This window comes from Perkinsus marinus, assembly GCF_000006405.1.
Source record: "Perkinsus marinus ATCC 50983 genomic scaffold scf_1104296950436, whole genome shotgun sequence".
Lineage (NCBI taxonomy): Eukaryota > Perkinsozoa > Perkinsida > Perkinsidae > Perkinsus > Perkinsus marinus.
Window position 1 is genome coordinate 417,072 of NW_003209596.1, and position 17,803 is coordinate 434,874.

The window sequence follows — 17,803 nt, forward strand, 5'->3', positions numbered from 1 at the left end:
TGAGCCAGCATCCATTGTGGAAATATCGAGAGACTGAGTAATTCCCAATGATGGACGATGCCCTTGTGACTAACTCTTTGGAACTCTTCAGATTGAGGGTGATGTTCGCCACCCCACCGTCCATTGTGAAAATAGAGGCAGGACGGGTCATTCCCAACTATAGACGATGCCCCTTGTGTTGCTTGGCTGCGACTCTTAGTCGATAACACAAGTTAGAAGAAGTTGTAAAGATCTCTGTCTTAATTCATTCGGGAGAATGGATGATTAGCCATGCACATACGTGCAATCGCGCACAATGTCTAGAAGCAGTAACACCCTTGTGACTAACAAAATGGACCCCTTTCAGTTTGAGGGTGATATTCGCCATTCCACTATCCATTGTGGAAATATCGAGAGGACTGAGTAATTCCCAACTATAGGCGATGTCTTTTGTGACTAACTATGTGGGCCTCCTTTAGATTGAGGATGATATCTGTCACTCCACTATCCATCGTGAAAATATACGAGTACTGAGTCATGCCCAACAATGGACGATGCTCCTCATAACTAACAACATGCACCTCCTTCGGATTGAGCCAGCATCCATTGTGGAAATATAGAGAGGACTGAGTAATTTTCAATTATGGACGATGCCCCTTGTGACTAACTATTTGGAACTCCTTCAGATTGAGGGTGATGTTCGCCACCCCACCGTCCATTGTGAAAATAGAGGCAGGACGGGTCATTCCCAACTATAGACGATGCCCCTTGTGTTGCTTGGCTGTGACTCTTAGTCGATAACACAAGTTAGAAGAAGTTGTAAAGATCTCTGTCTTAATTTATTCGGGAGAATGGATGATCAGCCATGCACATACGTGCAATCGCGCACAATGTCTAGAAGCAGTAACACCCTTGTGACTAACAAAATGGACCCCTTTCAGTTTGAGGGTGATATTCGCCATTCCACTATCCATTGTGGAAATATCGAGAGGACTGAGTAATTCCCAACTATAGGCGATGTCTTTTGTGACTAACTATGTGGGCCTCCTTTAGATTGAGGATGATATCCGTCACCACTATCCATCGTGAAAATATAGGAGTACTGAGTCATTCCCAACAATGGACGATGCTCCTCATAACTAACAACATGCACCTCCTTCGGATTGAGCCAGCATCCATTGTGGAAATATCGAGAGGACTGAGTAATTCCCAATGATGGACGATGCCCCTTGTGACTAACTCTTTGGAACTCCTTCAGATTGAGGGTGATGTTCGCCACCCCACCGTCCATTGTGAAAATAGAGGCAGGACGGGTCATTCCCAACTATAGGCGATGTCTTTTGTGACTAACTATGTGGGCCTCCTTTAGATTGAGGATGATATCCGTCACTCCACTATCCATCGTGAAAATATAGGAGTACTGAGTCATTCCCAACAATGGACGATGCTCCTCATAACTAACAACATGCACCTCCTTCGGATTGAGCCAGCATCCATTGTGGAAATATAGAGAGGACTGAGTAATTTTCAATTATGGACGATGCCCCTTGTGACTAACTATTTGGAACTCCTTCAGATTGAGGGTGATGTTCGCCACCCCACCGTCCATTGTGAAAATAGAGGCAGGACGGGTCATTCCCAACTATAGACGATGCCCCTTGTGTTGCTTGGCTGTGACTCTTAGTCGATAACACAAGTTAGAAGAAGTTGTAAAGATCTCTGTCTTAATTTATTCGGGAGAATGGATGATCAGCCATGCACATACGTGCAATCGCGCACAATGTCTAGAAGCAGTAACACCCTTGTGACTAACAAAATGGACGGACCCCTTTCAGTTTGAGGGTGATATTCGCCATTCCACTATCCATTGTGGAAATATCGAGAGGACTGAGTAATTCCCAACTATAGGCGATGTCTTTTGTGACTAACTATGTGGGCCTCCTTTAGATTGAGGATGATATCTGTCACTCCACTATCCATCGTGAAAATATACGAGTACTGAGTCATGCCCAACAATGGACGATGCTCCTCATAACTAACAACATGCACCTCCTTCGGATTGAGCCAGCATCCATTGTGGAAATATAGAGAGGACTGAGTAATTTTCAATTATGGACGATGCCCCTTGTGACTAACTATTTGGAACTCCTTCAGATTGAGGGTGATGTTCGCCACCCCACCGTCCATTGTGAAAATAGAGGCAGGACGGGTCATTCCCAACTATAGACGATGCCCCTTGTGTTGCTTGGCTGTGACTCTTAGTCGATAACACAAGTTAGAAGAAGTTGTAAAGATCTCTGTCTTAATTTATTCGGGAGAATGGATGATCAGCCATGCACATACGTGCAATCGCGCACAATGTCTAGAAGCAGTAACACCCTTGTGACTAACAAAATGGACCCCTTTCAGTTTGAGGGTGATATTCGCCATTCCACTATCCATTGTGGAAATATCGAGAGGACTGAGTAATTCCCAACTATAGGCGATGTCTTTTGTGACTAACTATGTGGGCCTCCTTTAGATTGAGGATGATATCCGTCACCACTATCCATCGTGAAAATATAGGAGTACTGAGTCATTCCCAACAATGGACGATGCTCCTCATAACTAACAACATGCACCTCCTTCGGATTGAGCCAGCATCCATTGTGGAAATATCGAGAGGACTGAGTAATTCCCAATGATGGACGATGCCCCTTGTGACTAACTCTTTGGAACTCCTTCAGATTGAGGGTGATGTTCGCCACCCCACCGTCCATTGTGAAAATAGAGGCAGGACGGGTCATTCCCAACTATAGGCGATGTCTTTTGTGACTAACTATGTGGGCCTCCTTTAGATTGAGGATGATATCCGTCACTCCACTATCCATCGTGAAAATATAGGAGTACTGAGTCATTCCCAACAATGGACGATGCTCCTCATAACTAACAACATGCACCTCCTTCGGATTGAGCCAGCATTCATTGTGGAAATATAGAGAGGACTGAGTAATTTTCAATTATGGACGATGCCCCTTGTGACTAACTATTTGGAACTCCTTCAGATTGAGGGTGATGTTCGCCACCCCACCGTCCATTGTGAAAATAGAGGCAGGACGGGTCATTCCCAACTATAGACGATGCCCCTTGTGTTGCTTGGCTGTGACTCTTAGTCGATAACACAAGTTAGAAGAAGTTGTAAAGATCTCTGTCTTAATTTATTCGGGAGAATGGATGATCAGCCATGCACATACGTGCAATCGCGCACAATGTCTAGAAGCAGTAACACCCTTGTGACTAACAAAATGGACCCCTTTCAGTTTGAGGGTGATATTCGCCATTCCACTATCCATTGTAGAAATATCGAGAGGACTGAGTAATTCCCAACTATAGGCGATGCCTTTTGTGACTAACTATGTGGGCCTCCTTTAGATTGAGGATGATATCCGTCACTCCACTATCCATCGTGAAAATATACGAGTACTGAGTCATGCCCAACAATGGACGATGCTCCTCATAACTAACAACATGCACCTCCTTCGGATTGAGCCAGCATCCATTGTGGAAATATAGAGAGGACTGAGTAATTTTCAATTATGGACGATGCCCCTTGTGACTAACTATTTGGAACTCCTTCAGATTGAGGGTGATGTTCGCCACCTCACCGTCCATTGTGAAAATAGAGGCAGGACGGGTCATTCCCAACTATAGACGATGCCCCTTGTGTTGCTTGGCTGTGACTCTTAGTCGATAACACAAGTTAGAAGAAGTTGTAAAGATCTCTGTCTTAATTTATTCGGGAGAATGGATGATCAGCCATGCACATACGTGCAATCGCGCACAATGACTAGAAGCAGTAACACCCTTGTGACTAACAAAATGGACCCCTTTCAGTTTGAGGGTGATATTCGCCATTCCACTATCCATTGTGGAAATATCGAGAGGACTGAGTAATTCCCAACTACTATTGTATCGAGCTTCGTTTTCAGTGTGGTGTTTCGTTGGATGTCTAATAACTTCAGCATCCATCGAATATGTTTCAAACAAGCGTCCACATGCAAAGAGCATGTCCCTGTTACGAATATATCCATCCAAGACATTCTCCAACCCTCATTCTCGCAGCCTCATCGTCTCGCTGGCTATGTGTACCTCCCTGAGACATGGCTACCGCGTTCCGGACTTGTCGCAAATGAGGTGCCATTTTTCATGGGCAATTGTGTATGTGTGCGCAAAGGGAGTGAGGGTTGCAGCTCGGCCACATTAGCGCATGCGTGCAGAATAAGCCCAGCTACGCGGGGGAAGGGCGAGTTCAAGGACAAATAGGCCTTCGTGACGAAGGAGCGGAATCCACGTCTATGGACTCAATCAATGAATTTTACATAGGTCCCCGGTTTGATCCCCGGGTAGGACATTTCTCCATCATTAAAGCTTTTCGTGCATATCTCTTCGATCGGCTCGCATAATCTAGTTTTCCCATTTTCCCCAACACCTCCGCATACAGAGGAGTTATTTGATTTAGCTGATAGCCTCCCACGCTTCGTAGTTAAGCCAGAATAACTCTGCACGCACGCACGCACGCACAACGCGAAAGTGCCTGTTGTTACGGTATATGCTCCGCTCGCTTGGCTCGCTCCGCGACTGCGGTTCTACAAGGATTCTTGTTATGATCATGGTGACCACAGCCACCAGCATCAACGACAACCACTGGAGTCACAGGCACAGCCTGAGAACCTTCAATAAAAGGCTGAGACCGCTAACTTGGAGAACTTGGTAAATCTTGCACTTCCTCAACAGCGCGTTTTGTGCACTTGGCAAAATCGAGGAAAACGGCCAACCCCGAAAACCCTCCGATTGCAAAGCGTGAAGCACTGAGGGCTTGCGGGGCGGCCGTAGGCCGCCCTCCGTACCAGTTACTGAGTGGATAAACTTTCGAGGTGATTGGTGCCGGTGAACCCTCTCACTGGTGCGGGTGAGCCCTCCACGCGAGCTCAAGTCCCCTTCTTGTAAATGACAAGTCATCGGTTGGATGTCTACTACGTTGATGTTGATGCATGGACGGGTACCGTGAGCGACCCCGAGGTCTTGGACCTGCGAAGGAAACTGCTACCGGACACTGAAGTGGAAAACGGCAAGGTGGGACGCCCTTTAAGGCTGGGAGACGCGCCGGGTCAGTCGCAGCTGGGGTCACTTAGGTGGACCAATACGTCCAGGAGAAGGACCAACGGATGTGTTTGGTCAGCCGCCTCCTCCCACGCTACTTTGTGAATAAGGTCACCGCTATTCCCTTTAGAGAGGTCAATATCGTTAACCGGGAAAGACAGCGGTTGGGGATGTATGACGGACGAGGGCAGGTTTCATAAGCCTGGTGCTGTCTTTGGGCGCAGGTTCAAACCCACGTACGGGCCTCCCTTTGGACCGGTTTCATCAGCCAAGACCTGGGAGGCATATCCTTCTTTCAGCATATCTCACGACAACGGGATGGTGACTATGGCAGTAGGCCCCCCAGTTTTTCCTTTCGCTCACCCCGTGGGCCCTTCAGGTCCACCCCCTGTACGCTGTAGGAGTGGATATTCAGTGCCTCAGCTTACCCCGAATATACGACTCCTCGAGACAGTTTGTCGATGAGATGCGAGGGGAGGTCCTTAATGGGGAGGAATACCACCGCATCACAGCTCATGTAGCGGACAAGGATGTCTTGCGAGAGTAGTAGTCGGTCGCGGCTGGGCACAGATGCATACTGTTGCTTATGTGGCGCTCATATCCTTATGGGGAAATTTTTTCCTCCTCATTGGTCCTAGTTATAGTATTTTTATGTATCTATTATATGAAGTATATCGCTCGCCCATCGAGTAGAAACGTGTGAAATGGTGATACCGCATGAAGGTGCTCGAATACAAGAGTATACACCCCTCCACATATTCTTAGCATATCCGGTTTCTCGACTCGTGCACAGCCACCACAACGAGTATCATCTTGCGGCTCAGGGAGGTATGTACCTATGCTTTACCTGATATTACAGATATCATATTCATATTTTCGAAAAACCGGATATGCTAAGATCATGTGGAGGGGTGTATAGCTTCTTTTCGACCACCAACATTCATGCATCTGTGTTGTGTCTGCCATACGTGAGGACAGAGCTTTCGATGTATAACATTATCTTCAGGTTTTATCGTATATGGACTGCGAAGGAAGCCTACCAGAAGTGCATAGGTCTAGGGTTCGCTCTCCCCATGACGGAGTTGGCAGTAGACCAGGATGGGATGATCTTCCGGTCAGAACAAGATGGCCAGGTGATTCGACTGGGACTACCTCCGTTCACGAACGACTCGATTTCAGTGGATTTCGCAGCGGAACCGGTTTCGTCTACGGACGTTTTCACTAGAACGACCTGATGGTGCGGAGTTCGCAGGATGTGCCTGCATTGGAGAGCTGCCTGCCTGTGACCGCTCGTGGACCTCTTTTCGGCCTACTGAATGGCCCTCTCCATCGCTAGGGCCCGGGGATATTGAAATTTCACTACGGCCATTGGGGGTCTCTGAGGATTTGCTGAACGCTTCCTGTGTATGATTATAGTTACGTTTCGTCATTGCACGGTAGTGTTATTGATGGCGGGAAATAGCAAGTTGAGTCTTCTATATCATTCGGATCAGCATCGTCCTTAGCAGAGCTGATGAGGATTGTTTTAGTAATGGGTTAAAGCCAGAGGTCCTCATAAACGGATGCACTCGTGGGGATCGAAGTAAGTCGTTCTTGAAAATTCGCCAGTGAAAATTTTCAATCGTAAAGCTTGGGAATTGAGGAAGTTGGGCAGTTTCTGGTACCAGGAGGAAGTAGGATCATGGTCTCGTGGGTCGATACGACCAAAGTGCATCATAATTTTCAGGATAGTTCATTTCCTTGTTGGTGCCTTATGACCTCTCCAGCGTGGGTGTCCCAATGGGCCATATCCTGTTATAGCGAGAAGCCCCTTGCTGACCTCAGCGGATAGTGTAGGGGAGAGTCGGGCGGCTGGTGAAAGGGGGCGTATCTCGGATGGTTGTATATGAGGGCGCTTCGGGACTCTCGTTTGTCCGAGATGTCGCTGAGGTGTGGTATGCCGATGACTTGTTGTTTCTGATTTAAGCAGTAGAGCGGGCTAGATGCCGCTGTGTTGATCGGTTTGTTGGCATACACTCCTTCCCCAGCCAACACTCTATTGATGGATCAGCCTTCTGTGGTGGGTGAACATTCTGTGATGGTAGTTGTAGGGAGCGTCGAAGAATGTGTGAAATCGAATGTGGGGTATATTGTCGAAGCTGTTCATTGACCTGGCACGGTTAGCAAGACTGTATGCTTACAGTCACCGCTGTTGTGGCCGCTACTTGGGGGGGCCCTAACTTGGGAACCTTCAACGGTTATTGTTTTTAGCTGATGTCCCAACGTTTGTCCTTGTTGATAGCTGTCCATACAGAGCATGCAGTTTGTGCATGCGTGCTGCTGTCGTTATGGCCGAGAAAGGCAGTAGGGAAGATATGTCCGATGATGGTGGGCGCGCGCGGATGTCACTACTTAGCATGGTCCCATGGGAAGGTCATTTTGGTATGGTATGGCTTTTTCCAAGCATACATGATATACCCCAGGGAATGCGAGATGATATTGGTACCCTCATGTCTTTGGTCGTTTACTCGATACTATGTGGTAGCAGCATGATGGTGATCTATTGAGCAAGACTAAAATTTGAATTCCCCCTCATGATTGTATCGAACGATGATTTGGACAACTTCCCTAGCATGACTAACAACTCTAATAAGCACATGGAGACACCACCATGTGAGAATTGGCAAGCACGCAGGATTTGGTTGAACGTTGTATTCAGTTGTAGCTGATGAATTAGCTATAGACTACATCGTATCATTATTTTCTAGTGTGTGTACTTCGGAATATGTTGAGCTTATACGTGGGGGCGAGCTGAGTCTGAATGATTCAGTTTTTTGCAATGCCTTTGATATCTACCGATTTGAGCAAGCCCCTTCTTGAAGGCCACAACAATGCGGAGAAGCCGCCCTCTGTTGTAGCGTCTGAGGATCAGCAATTTTTCAGGCTACCTAGCCACCCTAGATACCACAACCCTTTCGAAACACTAACACCTATTGGAAAGTAGTAGATTCGGGCGAGCGAAAAAATCTGGATGTTTTCTGGTGATATATAGAATTTTTTCGATCAACTGATATGAAAAATGCGAGGATGTCATCCATTGGAAATTTTCCTGATGTTTTTGGAGGAAAACGTTGTGTTAGACTCCCATGATGAGTACATGAATAAAATTTATGGTCATAAATTCAGCATGGTCTTATTTTTCCCGGAAGTGAACTCAGAGTAGTTCGTTCAGTTTTGGACATTTTTCTGCGGCAGATACGAAAAATTGAAGATTTTCCTGTTTACCGTATCGGGTATAGCCCCACTGCGATTTATCATTATCCTGACGATCGGCGTGCTTGGTATGGTCCCTGCTAAGCTGGCCCTTGCGGGCATTCCAAAGCCCAGTGGTGTCCAAGACCTGCAGCCTCCGATAACAGCGTGGTGGCGGAAAGCGCTGGTGAGTTATATGATATAAAAATCCGAATTGTATAACAGTTGTTCGCTTGGAAATTTCACAAGAGTCAATTTTTTGGAGGGAATAAAAGTATTTATGCACAGTACACTAGGATTAAGTTCTGATACCTAGACAGTGTCGGAATAAATGTTCGCTTCCCTCAGCTGAGTTCAGAAGTTTGCTCGGCAATAGTAGGAGTTTACATACGAATCCGTACAGGAATCAATGAGAAATTCTGAATATTCCCTCAGAATTTTCATTTTATCACCAACACATGTGGTTGACCATGTGAATACTGTAATACAGTGATTATACCCAAATGAACGTACTAAGAGTCAGTCGGTCCAAGGCAACGCTCGTTTCCTAGGGGCCAATCTCAACCACTGTGTTGTAGGTCAAATTCATGTTACTCTGGGTGAGAGTGATACTCTTCGTGGCTGGTTTCTATTGGATCAACGTGGAAGGCCGGCCAGATCCACATACACGGGTATTTGTTTCGACTCACCATTCCATCTGGGATACCCTTTATCTGATGTAATACACCAGGGGGAGCTGCCTTTCTCATTTTGCCAAGGTACTACACTGGCGCATGTGAGGCGGTTAAAGCTGAGGCATTCGACATGCCTTTGATCGGAACGTATTTGAGAGTATTAAGTGCTCTACCTATTGACCGTCGATGTAGTAGTAGTAGTAGTAGTAGTAGTAGTAGTAGTAGTAGTAGTAGTAGTAGTAGTAGTAGTAGTAGTAGTAGTAGTAGTAATAGTAGTAGTAGTAGTAGTAGTAGTAGTAGTAGTAATAGTAGTTGGAGCTTGGCTGTAAGGCACGATGGTTGCATTTCAGCTGACTTGGGTCGGGAAAGTGCGAGAAGGCATATGCGGGAGCGGGCATTGGATGAGAGGTACCCGCCCATTATAGTGTTCCCTACGGCTACATGTAGGCTTCCTTACTGTGTTTCAATCGATTAGATGATGCACTGTGTAGGTAACAACATGAGGCAGTTGACAGAGTTCAAGACGGGTGCCTTTGACACTGGCCTACCGGTAGTCGGGGCTCTTCGGTCAGCGAAGTGTGTTGGTGATAATAAAATAGTTATTTTGGGGATCGTTGTTTGTTTGACATACTTCTACTCTGAATTTTCCATGGTGCGGTATTGAGGAAACTTCCGAGCTCAGCTGAGGAAAGCCAACATATATTTTAACGCTGTTGTAGCCTCCGGAAACTTCGTTTACCAGCACTCTTCACTTAGTGATGGTATAAATTTTATGTTATAGGTTCAGCCCATTGGAATCTCATACTCCTGCCGCTACAACGATCTCTATTTGGACGACAACGTATTAGGGCTGCTGTATAGAACCCTGTGTGAATTCGTGAACAACGAGACTATCACGTTCCTGCCCGTATATAGTCCGACTCCAGTTGAGAGGAAAAATCCGACACTTTACGCGGAGGGGGTAGGCCTTCTGTTGAAATGTTGTCAAGTGTAATTTTCTGAGTGTTTTTAGGTTAGAAAGGTGATGTGTAGAGAGCTGGGGAGAGTAGCGGTGCCCTTCGTATTCGAAGATGAGATGCTGCGAAATGCATGTGGGAGAAACCAGATGCATCTGTGTCAACACCGCCTCATGATGAAGGATATATTTCAAGAATTTAATACGAGTGATAGAGTACTCGAGTATTGGGTAAAAAAAGAAAAAAAATTTTCGTGCGATTTTTCATGCCAGGTTTCACTACTACATTCGGTAGACGTTGATGGAGACGGTTTTGTGTCGGCCCGAGATGTGCGCGAAAAATTCCGTCTGGGTGCAGACGAGGCCAGATGCCTCGATCTACTTATTCAAACACTAAAGCAAGACGATCCCAACGGGGACACTCCGTGGTCTGTTCCGGGAGATGAAACGAAGGGATGGTATGGCGTGTTGGTGGACTACTCAGAAAAGTCAGTGTGTATTTTTCAGGTACTCGAAAATATTCGGAGGAATTCCAGCTGTACCGCACCGGCCTGAAGATGTGTATGTTCCTAACGCCCTGGCCGTTCATGAGATCATACCGATGTTGCTCGTCCTCTACACTGCTCCTACTTCAGGGATCCGGTACGGCTCGCGACGACTTGCGTTATTTTTATTATCTTTGATGATAGGCATCGCCCTTCGTTGGAGCTCCTCTACTCCGTATTCAATTTTCCGGTCCCTGCTACGGTACTTGACGAAAGGGAGTTGGCGGAAGCGGTGGGTCGTGGAATTTGATGAGTTTAGTATACCATCATTTTCAGATCAGAGGAGTGCTAACGCGGTATATTCCGAGTTTGTTCGATCCTCCAGTAGGGAGGCACGTCGCTGAGTCGACCAGCACAGTGGAATCCTCAAATGACGAGTATTTTGTGAGAAGTTCAAAAGTCGAGGAATAATTTCGTGGCGCAGTGACGAATTCTTCTCGTGCTGATGTTTTTCGTTCCTCCTGTGGTGAACAGTGTTCCTTATCGCCGACCATCTACGAGTCGCGTTCTACCACGGGTTTACGTTGTTGTTGTTGTTGCTTTCCACTTCATGTCGGCTCCGTCGGCGGCTACATCCCCCTTCACGAACGGTCTCGTATCAGAGAACAACAAGAGTGCCGTTGTTGGTGAACTTAATGTGAGACGATTATACACATAAACGGCCGATTATGCATGTCGCTAGGAATCACTGTGTTTTTTTCTTTACTCAGGATCCGTTTGAGTTCGACACGCGGCCGCGGTATACGAACGCGTTCCTGCCTTTGACGGAGTATACGACGTAGCGGTCGCTATCTTGATATTGCTTTTGTTGAGTCGCCGTCTCTGCGTGGCCAGATATGAGAAGTTCAAAGTGATCCTCTTCACCGTCACACTCATAGCTCCTTTGCGAATCCTTATTATTGTGAGTATATTAACGGTCAATCTTTCCTCAAGAGTTGTTTTAAGGTTTTCCTACTGTGTATTGGAGTTGGCCTTGCGGAAATCGCCGCCCTAGGCCTGCCTCCGATCGACGACGCCATGGAGCTACAGCCGCCGATCAACAGCAGGTGGAGACGCTTTATAGTAGGTGCATGGTGGCGGTGATTTTCTATCAGCATCATATTGTCAGGTCTTCCTAATGCGTATTGGTATGAGATGGATTATGTTTCTAGCCGGCTTCTATTGGGTTCACGTTGAAGGGTCCTACGACCAGCGGGCAAGGATCATCATCAGTACACATCACTCAATTTGGGATACTATCTATCTCATGTGAGAGTCACCTGGCGGCGACTATGGTGTGGATTTTGGTATCAGGGTGTATACTGGTTGTTGCGAAGCGGCCAAAGCAGATTTGTTCAAAGTACCTATGATGGGAAGCTTTCTAAGATCGCTCAATGCAATGCCTATCGATCGTCGATGTAAGTGGATGAGCCTGCTGGAGTGATTGCGTGTTGTCAGGTCCAGAAGCCCGTAGCGCGGCTAAGAGGAATATGCGGGCTCGAGCGCTTGACCCGAAGTACCCGCCAATGATAGTGTTCCCGACTGCTACATGTACGTTCATTTGGTTTTCTGTCATTACTTTTCTGCATCGCTCCGCTAGGCAATAACGGTCGTCAGCTGTCGGCGTTCAAGGAGGGAGCTTTTGATTGTGGCGTGCCGGTGAGCTCAAAAGTTCTCAAGTATGCGCTTCTGACGTGTGGTTCTTCTACTACAGATACAGCCTGTGGGCCTCGAGTACCCCGCGCGGCACTATGACGTTTTCGCCCTCAAGAATATGGCCTGGGTTTTCTATTGGACTTGCTGTCAGTTCGTCAACTTCCACACTGTGCGTTTTCTGCCAGTGATCACTCCTAGTGATTCTGAGATAGAGAAGCCATCTCTCTATGCTCGCAACGTGAGTCTTTGAACTCCGACCTGGTCAGCAGTATATTCATCATTGACTAGGTTCGTACGGTCATGTGTGACAGCCTGAGTCGGGACCCGGTGCCCTATGTCTTCGAGGACGAGCTGCTCAGGATCGTTTGCCGCGACAATTTCATGCGAGTGCATCAGCACCGGATCATGATGAAGCAAGTCTATGAGGAATTTGGCATAAGCATGCACTATGTTGACCACTGGGTGGGGCTCGTGATTGGCTCTGGATGTGAGTGTTGACTTTGTCGCTTAGGTTAAGTTGTTGCACAGCTTGGATGCTGATGGTGATGGTTTGCTTTCCATCGAAGATGTTCAGAAAACGTTGTCACTGAGCAGTGGCACCAGCGAGACGGAGGCACTCAAGCGTGTTTGGTCTGTTCTGAAGATCGACGAGAGTGCCGACCCCCAGCTCGAGGAAATACCGCCGCCCTACAATGAACCATTCAGGGGAGGGAGCTGGTGAGGAACTACGAATCCGTGCTTTTCCAATAGCGGTGTTGGAATATATGTTCGCTCTCCTCAGCCGAGTTCGGGAGTTTTCTCGCCATATTAAGAGAATTTACACTCGAGATCGGGTAGAAGGATACAGAAACTAGCAAGAATTTCCAAGAAATATCCTCAGAAATTTTATATTATCACCAACAGATGTAGTTGACCATATCGTGCAGTGACAGTTGTGGACTACATATTATGATCATATTGTGTCTCGATCGTCGTACAGGTATGATACCCTTTCGGGTGGGGTCCCTCCGGTGCCTTCTCGTCCTCTGGATGAGATACCAAAGGAGCTGCTCGCTGTCCACGACATAGTACCGGCATTCGTAGTTATTTTCAGCCGGGAAGAAGACGCAGTTGAAAGGTAAATATTCATAGTTTGATTGGTAGGGACAGTTTGCTCCACTCAGGCGTCGGAGCGGCTTACAGAGGCTATTCCGGGCGGCGTTCGGAATAGCTGCTGAGGACTTCACAACTGATGAGCTCAGGGGACAGGTAGGACTAGCTCGGTTGTGGTCATTGGACTTCTCGAGAATGCTCTTTGGTTGCTCAGCTGCGAGAGAAGCTTCAAGAGTACATACCAAACATTTTCACGCCTTCGCAGAGGCACAGTGTTGGAAGCGAGACCAGCGGCAGACGGAAGAATTGATTGTTCAAGGCGCTCCATCTCTCAGGTGCGCACTAGTATACTGTAGATGACCCAATAAATTTTCACTGATCATTGTGATACTTATCCTCAACTGCCATCTCGATAAAATTCGATTCGGTATCATACCATTTATATGATTTGTGTATGAGTCAGTTCGGCCTCAGGGGGTAACGATTCAATCGAGACTCGTATGTTGGTCCCAGTGTGGCAAATGATGACATGAACAGCACATGTAGTCCTGCATCCCTTATTTAAGTGAATTTAAGTGCTTTATACACTTTGTGTGTCGAGGGAAAGTCCAAGGCAGTCAGATGCGCGAATCAGCTTTGTACGTACGTGTAAGACAAACCGCGTCACCCGTGTGCTCATCGAAGCGAGTTGGTGTCCAGCATTGTGGTGTTGGGTGTCTGGAAAATGTTGTCGACCCACCCGTCCCACCCAGGGGCTTGCCTGGTAGGAACGTTTTCTCCCTGGCTGATCGATTCGCGACTCGAGCTCTTTCCCCAGTGCTAAGCAAGGTCGCGGACGAGAGCCTGGGATTTTAGTGAATTTTTGCTTGGAATTGACCTTTTGCGTCCTCACTATGTAATGCGTGTGATTTTTTAAGTGGGCAATCAGTTTAAACCGTATGTCAACATTTCGAGTTGAAGTGTCAAACTTGGATGCGTTTTGTCAAACTTGTGTGCGTATTGTCAAACTTGTATGGTTTATTGTCATTCTTGATTGTGATATATTCTGCCGGTGTCAAACATGGATTCTCACTGTCAATCTTGATTGTAACACAATTGAACTTTGACAAGCTTGGATTTTCATTGTCAATCTTGATGGTAACATATCTCGATTGTGACATACTTGAATTCTCAAAGTCAAACTTGATTGTAACAGACTTGAATTGTGACAAACTTGGATTCTCATTGTCACTCTTGATGGTAACATTGTGATTCTTGTCTGCTCACTTGCCAAACTTGCACGGGGAAAGGTGTGGTTATTTCTGGGGTGTACATGTGGTTGCTACTTCTTAACTGCCAGGGTAGTATGTGCACAGGAGCAAATGAGTGAGACTGTCGGAAATTATTGAATTTGGCAGATCCGCAATATTAGCAAAAAAGTGAGATTGCCGTATTGTATTACATTGTGGACCACATATGAGTGGAGTTTTGTTCAGGGGATTCTCCAGAGAAAGACGAAACGAACTAACCTTCTATCATTGTCAATAATTCATTGAATACTATAACTCAGAACTGTTCAATTCGCGATAAATTCACTAAACAGAAACTACGATTTCATGGGAACACACGTTCCCACGCGAGAAAAACTAGATAGCATCATTTAATGAGCAGTCTTAGCCTGAGTGGTGGCAATGAAGTTGCTGACCACACGAATGGAGTACTCGTTGTACTTGGCGAGTTGCCTCTTAGTAGAGGTAATCTGATCACCTTCCAACCTGTTAACCAAGGTCACACATACGCAAGCAGCGGGGATCTTGGCACGCTGGCAGAAACCCATAAGAGCGACACTCTCCATCTCGATGTTACGGACACCAGCATCATGTAGACGATGAAGGAAGTTAATCTTATCCTCCTCAGTATACCAGGGGGTGAGAGCACCATCAGTACGGCCCTGACCCTCGAAGAAATCATCAGCAGCCATGGTCTTACCCTTCACGACAGGAATATCCTCAGGGGCACTGGCGATGATATCATCGACAAACTGCATATCGAGAACATCAGTGGGGATCTCGAAGACCTTACCGAGCTGCACAGTTCTCCAGCAGGGCTTAATCTCATCATTGATGGCCTGAGTGGTGCATACCACGGTTCCGGGAGCAACACCACAGCCACCAGAGGTACCAAGACGGATCCACCTGACGGTATCGATGATACCAACATGATTACACAACTTGGCAACTTCGTTCATGAGGATATGAAGAGAGGGACCACCCATACCGTGGGACACGGAGATCACAGACCCACACTTGAACATGCTGTAACGCTCAGTCTTACCAAGACGCATAACAGTAGGCTTAGGGAGGCCCTGCTCCACAAAGGCGTTGGCCATGACCTCAGCGAAGGTCTCAGCACGGGCAGGAGAGCCCATCATAACGAAGTACTTGACATCACCGAAGAGGGCCTGAAGGTCCATGTCGGTATCGAGACCAAGATGATAGTAATGGTCACAAGACAAGGCTTGGGCATAGGGAGAGATGTTGTGTCTAGAAGCGGGGGTAGAAGTGGTCGACATCTTTAGTAAAAATCCTTAATGATGAGGTTGGTACTCTGAGTCATCATGGGTGCTCGGGCTATGACTGCAGCGTAGCTCTGTCTACCATTTGTGCAACAACGCATCACAGTTGTAGGCGCTCAACTGCAGTATCTTAGCAAACAGGCCCAATACTCCAGGGCAATCGTATCAAGCAAGAGAAGAATGTCATTCGGAGTGTACCAGATAGTTCCACGTACCGAGTCTCGTGCCGGAACCCTTAAGACGCCAAAAACAGGAAATAGCGCAGAGTGCGCTTTTCTTATCGCGTGATGATCAGGCATGTCTGCTCGATCCTGATCAAAAACATTTGCAAATGACAACATGCTCAGTGCTCTCTGATTTCAACACCAGATCTCTCCACTGGAACTACGAGTCATAGTCTACGATCGATCATATACTGTATATGATCGGTGTATGATTGAATATGATTGTATATGATTGAAGCAGGCACTATGTATATGACATACATAGTGCCTGCTTCTCCAGCTTTTTAGAGATGAAGATCTGCACAATTCGAGCTCCGTATCACCATCGCAGGAGTGTGTTTTAGTTCTGGTTACCAAATTTTCTGCCGTATCTCATCAACACCCACAAGTCACTTCAATCGGCGGACACTCTTTCGTCCCCTTCAGTTTCACTACTGCGTTCCCCCAGTGTTCACTCTTATGGGCAGCTCAGTAAACATTCGATAGTAGTTCCCAGTGACTAACCCAAAACCACACATGTCGATGCATATTCAGTGATGATGGTACAATAAATGTTAACAACTACGGATACAATGGACCAATGAATGTGGAGTCTTGTTTAACTTGTAAAAAATCTCCCTGGTTTTTCAACTTCGCACTAGAATAGACTCCAATATGCTGTACCAACGACGGGTACGTTCGTAGGACTCGGCCGTGGCCCCGAGCCCATTCATATTGCTCCAAGTCCAGTCCTTGTGGATCGCTCTCCCGGTTTATATATGCCTGCAGATGATCCCTCAGAGGCTTCACAGATTCCCGGGGATAGGCAGTAGCAACTGAACTTGCCTCAACCGTTGTGGGTACAAGCTTCACGTCTGACCCTATGAAAAGGATTCTATCGAAAGTCTGCTTAGAAACAACTAATAGTATACAAATTACAAGCAGTCCTGCGACAATGCCATAGGAGTAACGTTCTTTCCATGAAAGCAAAGGAGCCCTACGCCGCAGATAAAATGCGACAGACACAGCGACTGCCAGGACCACGAACACGAACAGTGGGGTATCAGCAGCGCTCCATCCTGACCAATGGTCCGATACAAACAGCTTCACCATGGCCACATTCTTCTCATGTGAGACAAACCGCATAAACTTGTCCATGAAGTTCACAGTGAGGAGAGTATCCCCCTCGAAAACTAAACACCATGGGCGGTCCTCTTCCAAGCAGATGTCCAAGGCATCGATGTGGTCCAAGTAAAGTGCCCGCTTCCATTGGGGGTACTCAGTCGCCGTGAATGGAGTGGCATTCCGGACAGTAATCTCCGACATAGCGTAAACTTCCTTGGGCAAGTCACTGTCCTCCCTATTAATGATAAAAAGGTGCGGACGAGGATCCGCATTGAATGCCAGGAAGGACCAGAGGAAGGCCTGTATGTAGGGCTCCTTGCGTTGTACCGTCATCACAACCATCGTGGGCTTGGTAGCAAAGTACTCTCCCGAAGCCTCCATGTAGTTATCATGTTGTCTCGCCTTATAGACACCCTTCGCATCTAGTGGGTTGTACATCCAGGAGGTTGACGTTATGAAGAGTACCAGGCAGAGAAGTATCGCTACCATGGCAAGTCCTCGCCCTCTATACGTAAACATACTCCGCAACGAATTGGCTGTTATTTTAGTAGATGGTGGCAGCTCAAATTAAGGAGACGGTTCGGCAAGACTCGCAGGGAAATCCTGACACAGACCTATGCAACCGTACCACACTCTCGTCAACTCAACATGGGCCGGAGTACAGCACGAAA

The 17,803-nt window shown here is 47.0% G+C and overlaps 4 protein-coding genes across 4 annotated transcripts; 2 read left to right on the plus strand and 2 right to left on the minus strand.

Annotated features, from left to right (window-relative positions):
- Positions 1-4,965: 4,965 nt before the first annotated feature.
- Pmar_PMAR018600 (conserved hypothetical protein) lies at positions 4,966-10,773 on the plus strand (the record flags this gene model as incomplete). The annotated part of the gene is made up of 14 exons (XM_002778114.1): positions 4,966-5,091; positions 5,151-5,290; positions 6,125-6,251; positions 7,928-8,097; positions 8,353-8,536; positions 8,928-9,067; positions 9,108-9,211; positions 9,374-9,466; positions 9,515-9,573; positions 9,805-9,984; positions 10,036-10,114; positions 10,274-10,436; positions 10,486-10,620; positions 10,668-10,773. 14 exons carry the CDS (start codon positions 4,966-4,968, stop codon positions 10,771-10,773), a joined length of 1,806 nt encoding a protein of 601 aa, XP_002778160.1.
- Positions 10,774-11,073: 300 nt separating this feature from the next.
- On the plus strand, positions 11,074-13,687 carry Pmar_PMAR018601 (conserved hypothetical protein; the record flags this gene model as incomplete). Its single annotated transcript, XM_002778115.1, has 14 exons — positions 11,074-11,160; positions 11,234-11,301; positions 11,358-11,424; positions 11,469-11,585; positions 11,632-11,771; positions 11,817-11,920; positions 11,961-12,053; positions 12,103-12,161; positions 12,217-12,396; positions 12,447-12,620; positions 12,670-12,875; positions 13,138-13,275; positions 13,322-13,406; positions 13,465-13,687. The coding sequence occupies 14 exons, from the start codon at positions 11,074-11,076 to the stop codon at positions 13,558-13,560; spliced, it is 1,614 nt and encodes a 537-aa protein (XP_002778161.1). The 3' UTR covers positions 13,561-13,687.
- Positions 13,688-14,889: 1,202 nt separating this feature from the next.
- On the minus strand, positions 14,890-15,801 carry Pmar_PMAR018602 (Uridine phosphorylase, putative; the record flags this gene model as incomplete). The annotated part of the gene is made up of 1 exon (XM_002778116.1): positions 14,890-15,801. One exon carries the CDS (start codon positions 15,799-15,801, stop codon positions 14,890-14,892), a length of 912 nt encoding a protein of 303 aa, XP_002778162.1.
- Positions 15,802-16,854: 1,053 nt separating this feature from the next.
- Positions 16,855-17,570, minus strand: Pmar_PMAR018603 (hypothetical protein; the record flags this gene model as incomplete). Its single annotated transcript, XM_002778117.1, has 2 exons — positions 16,855-16,902; positions 16,947-17,570. 2 exons carry the CDS (start codon positions 17,568-17,570, stop codon positions 16,855-16,857), a joined length of 672 nt encoding a protein of 223 aa, XP_002778163.1.
- Between the last annotated feature and the right edge of the window lie 233 nt (positions 17,571-17,803).